The following is a 4503-nucleotide window of genomic DNA, read 5'->3' on the forward strand; positions in this document are numbered from 1 at the left end:
ATATATATATATATATATATATATATATATATATATATATATACACACACACACACACACACATACATACATACATACACACACACGTGTTGTATGCTATTTTTATGTTGTGTATATTGAACTTTGTGATTTTTCCTGTTGTTAATATTGCCTTATCACTATAGCAGTTAATGGTGTTGACAACGGTGATAATGATGATGCTGGTGATGTTAGTGATGGTGATAGTGGTGATAATAGTGGCTGTGGTAATGATGAGGGTGGTGGTGGTGGTACTGGTGATGATGATGATGATGATGATGACGATGATAGTGGTGTTGGTAGGGCTGATGATGGTGATGATGATCATGATAATGATTATGCTCTGTCAAGCATGATAGAATTCATCACTGAGAAGACTAAATGATGTTGAAACACCAGTGTCTGACAATCAGTAAATGACATTTTGCACAAAGATTCTGTTTTTGAAGACTCGAGTCTCTTTTAGTAATTTCAATGCGGTAAAATATTAACAAATACTGCTTCCTATGTTTGTATAGACATGGGAGGAGGTGGTGAAGCATGACCTTTGAACTTTGAACCTCACAGACACAATGACTAGTGATTGAGACCTTAAGCAATGTACTCTGCTTAAGAGGACCCATCAAGCCAAGTGCACCCATGCTGGTGGCATGCAAAAAAAAATCAATTTTTGAACATTGGGCCTTGTCCCTTTTGAGCGTTGGGCCTGGGGGAGGTAAAGTGGCTGAGTTCCTTTCCAGTGTTGGGCCTCACAGAGGCGAGGTGGTTGTGTTCTTTTGAGCATTGGGCCTCATAGAGGCAAGGTGGCTAAGTCAAACTGTCCAACCCATGCCAGCATGGGCAACGAACATTAAATGATGGTGATGATGATGATGATGATATATGTATACACACACACACACACATATACACTCACACATACGTGTGTGTATGTGTATGTATGTACGTGTGTGTGTGTGTGTATACAATATAAAGCAACAACGTTGTGTAGTGATACAGAAACGAAAATGATTAATAATGTGTGTATACATATATATATATATATATATATATACATACACACACACTCATATTATTTATACACAAATGCTTGTATGGAGAATGAAGAAGAGAGAAAGGGCAAGATATAATGTATTGAGAGTAAGTTTGTGTAGAGATGTTTGAAATAGTTTTCTAAAGTACCACCACAGCCACGTCTTCCATCACCATCATGGCTGCCGCCACCACCACCACCACCATCTTGTCTGTGAACACGAAATTACCCAGGTAACATGTGTTGAAAGCCTGAACGCCCAACCAGTTGTAACTGGGGTGCGAGAAACGAGACAAGTATTTCTTCTTCTTGCTTGCATTATTGATTAGGGTGAAGAAGAGGAGGAAGAGGAAGAAGAAAGGGATATACCTGTAGCTTTCTCATTCAACCTAAGTGTGAAATGTAAAGCGGTAGGGGGAGCTGGGGGGTTGGATGGTGGTGTGGCCAGTGAGCTTAGGATAAGAATGGATTAGTAATAATTGGGTGACATTTGGTGGGGCGGGGGCCGGGAGTTTTCTTACTTTTTGGATATTTTAGGTGGGACAGAGTGTGTTTGTGTGTGGGTGGGTGTGTGTGTGTGGTGTTTGTGTGTGTGTGTGTATTCACACCTCATTTACTGCATACAGGCATTCACACTCTAGTTGCGTATATGTTCACTGAGTATTGTGTATAATGATAATGAAATTATTGTCTATAGTGCTCAGGTACATTACAAAACATCATGTATATATATATATAGGTACAGGAGTGGCTGTGTGGTAAGTAACTTGCTTACCAACCACGTGGTTCTGGGTTTGGTTCCACTGCGTGGCACCTTGGGCAAGTGTCTTCTACTATAGCCTTGGGCCAACCAAAGCCTTGTGAGTGGATTTGGTAGACGGAAACCGAAAGAAGCCTGTCGTATATATATACATATATATATATGTGTGTGTGTGTTTGTCCTCCCCACCATCGCTTGACAAGCGATGTGGGTGTGTTTACATCTCCTGTAAAATAGCGGTTCGGCAAAAGAGACCGATAGAATAAGTACTAGGCTTACAAAGAATAAGTCCTGGGGTCGATTTTCTCGACTAAAGGCGGTGCTCCAGCATGGTTGCAGTCAAATGACTGAAACGAATAAAAGAATATATATATATATATATATATATATATATATATATATATATATATATATATATATGCACACATGCATTAACACATATTTATAAAAATATGTCTATGTGTAAATTAGTTTATACATACCATGTATGTTTTTTGATGGTTATCTCATGTGGTACCATATGTTTCTACTTGTGAATGTGTTTATGTGTGTGTGTGTGTGTGTGTTTGTATGTGTAATGATGTTGGTGGTGATATGTGTGTATGCATGAGTGTGTGTGTCTTACTATTTCATTGTCCTGTTACGTCAATGTTAAATACTGTCACCTACTTTTCATGAATGACGATATATATATATATATATATATATAATAATTTGTGTGGTTTATAGCTGGTAGCTTACCGGTAAAGCACATTCGCTCCAAACACACACACACACACACACACACGTATATCCTATTATCCTATTATAAATTTGAGTGATGATTTTCTGTCTGTTACGTTTTTGTGTTCATTAATTCCTCCTAGAGCGTTGGTTAAGGACAACGAAACTCAGACCAGCAGCTCCCCTAATCCCGGGGAATGTCTTAAGGGGGCCTATTTTTTTATGGGCTGCCTAATTGGAACTGAAAAGTCCCCGTTGTTGGGTAAAAGAAAATTCCAGAGGTTCAGTTAACTATGATTTTATTCATCATATTCTCCTCTCAGATTCACACACTTATTGCAGCGATCCTTCAGTATTTCTAAGCCCTGTAAAAGAACTTGGAAGGCTGGGCTTCCAACCAGCCCTTTCATGATACCCTTAAAGCCAAGAGCTTTTCAGCAGCCCTCATATATATACAAAGATACATTGTGGATTATATATATTTATGTAATTATCATCATCGTTGTCATCATCAGCATCATTATCATCATATCCATGATGATATCCATGTTCCATATATGCAGAGAGAAAGAGAGGGGCGAAATAATAACTAGTGGTTGGTGGTGGTGGTAGTGGTAGCGGTGTTGAATCTGGTGATTCTAAATAAGATTTTGTCTTGTGTCCTTTGCTGGAGACTTAATTAACGAGCTGGAGGAGGAGGTTGTAGTGGTGGTGGTGGTGGTTGTGGTGGTGGTGGGAGCATCGAAGAGACAACCACCATCGATGCCACAAGTCACCCTCTCCTCCCTCCAACGATCTCTTTTCTGTATGGCCGAGCCTCTCCCCACCCTCATGTGAGGTGGATGACATGAAAGGAGGGGCGGAAGGCATTGACTTTTGTTGGCAGTGCTGTATTGCTGGTGGTGGGGCAAGGGGAGGGGAAAGGAAGGAAACAATTTTGTGAGATGCTGTTGATGATGATGATGCTGGTGCTGCATCTGTTGAAATATGTTGTCTGATGGGATCTCCATCCATCTGTCTGACTGTCTGTCTGTCTGTCTAACGTCTGGTTGTTTGTCTCTCCATGTCTTTTTCTCTCTTTTTGTCTGTCTCTTCCCCCCCCCTCTCCCTCTCTCTCTCATTTCTATGACTTAATACTGATGTTAACCTTTAAAATTTAGGTGAACCACTTAAAAAGACAAAACAGCAACAACAATTTCGTTGTGGATTCACTTTGAATATTTTGTTAGATTTGTAGCTTTTGTTGTTGCTTCAGACTGTTATGGTTGTTGCTGCCATTGTTACTCAAGTTATTGTTGTTTGTTCTAGATAGATACACATAGATACACATGCACACACACACACAATGGGCTTTCCACAGTTTCCATGTACCAATTCCCCTCATAGTAGTTATTTAAACCTTGGGTATACACCTGGTGGTATGCTGATTAAATCACTTTTACTGTCTGTGGCTATCTGATGTCATCTCCTCTTAAAGTTTCTGGTTTTGTACTAAAATTTCAAAGAATTATTATTATTATTATTGATGGTACTTCTGAGGCAGAAATGGCGGCAGAGTTGTTTGCACATCGGACAAAATGTTTTGTGGCATTTCTTCTGCTTTTCAACATTCTAAGTTCAGATTCCACTGAGGTGAACTTGCACGATCAATAAAAGAAGTACCAGTTGAGTACTGGGGTGAAGGGGGAGGGGTCAGTGTAATTGACTTACTCCCCCTCCCCTAACATTGCTGGTCTTGCACCAAGATTTGAAATAATTTATTATTGTTGTTTTTCTTTTTCTACTTTGTTTAACAACAAAATGTGACTTTTCTGTTTTCTAGATTCCAACCTCTCATAGTGAAAGAATGCATTCGCACAGTTTTGACGGAGAATCTCGCTCATAAGGAATACAGTCCAGAGACAATGGCTGAAGACACAAGAGTTTTGGTGGAATTGATTCGAAACAAAATTAAAGGTGAGTCATTTAT

General features: G+C 39.5%; 1 protein-coding gene across 3 annotated transcripts in view; it reads left to right on the top strand.

Moving 5' to 3' along the window:
- LOC106871614 (dynein light chain Tctex-type protein 2B) overlaps nt 1–4503 on the top strand; it is a 20890-nt gene that overhangs the window by 13290 nt on the left and 3097 nt on the right. For all 3 annotated transcript variants that reach the window (XM_052974237.1, XM_014918171.2, XM_052974236.1), the window contains exon 2: nt 4357–4490. In XM_052974237.1, coding sequence (XP_052830197.1) covers nt 4357–4490 — 134 coding nt within the window. The remainder of the gene's footprint in view (nt 1–4356; nt 4491–4503) is intronic.

Source organism: Octopus bimaculoides, chromosome 18, assembly GCF_001194135.2.
Source record: "Octopus bimaculoides isolate UCB-OBI-ISO-001 chromosome 18, ASM119413v2, whole genome shotgun sequence".
NCBI classification, from domain to species: domain Eukaryota; kingdom Metazoa; phylum Mollusca; class Cephalopoda; order Octopoda; family Octopodidae; genus Octopus; species Octopus bimaculoides.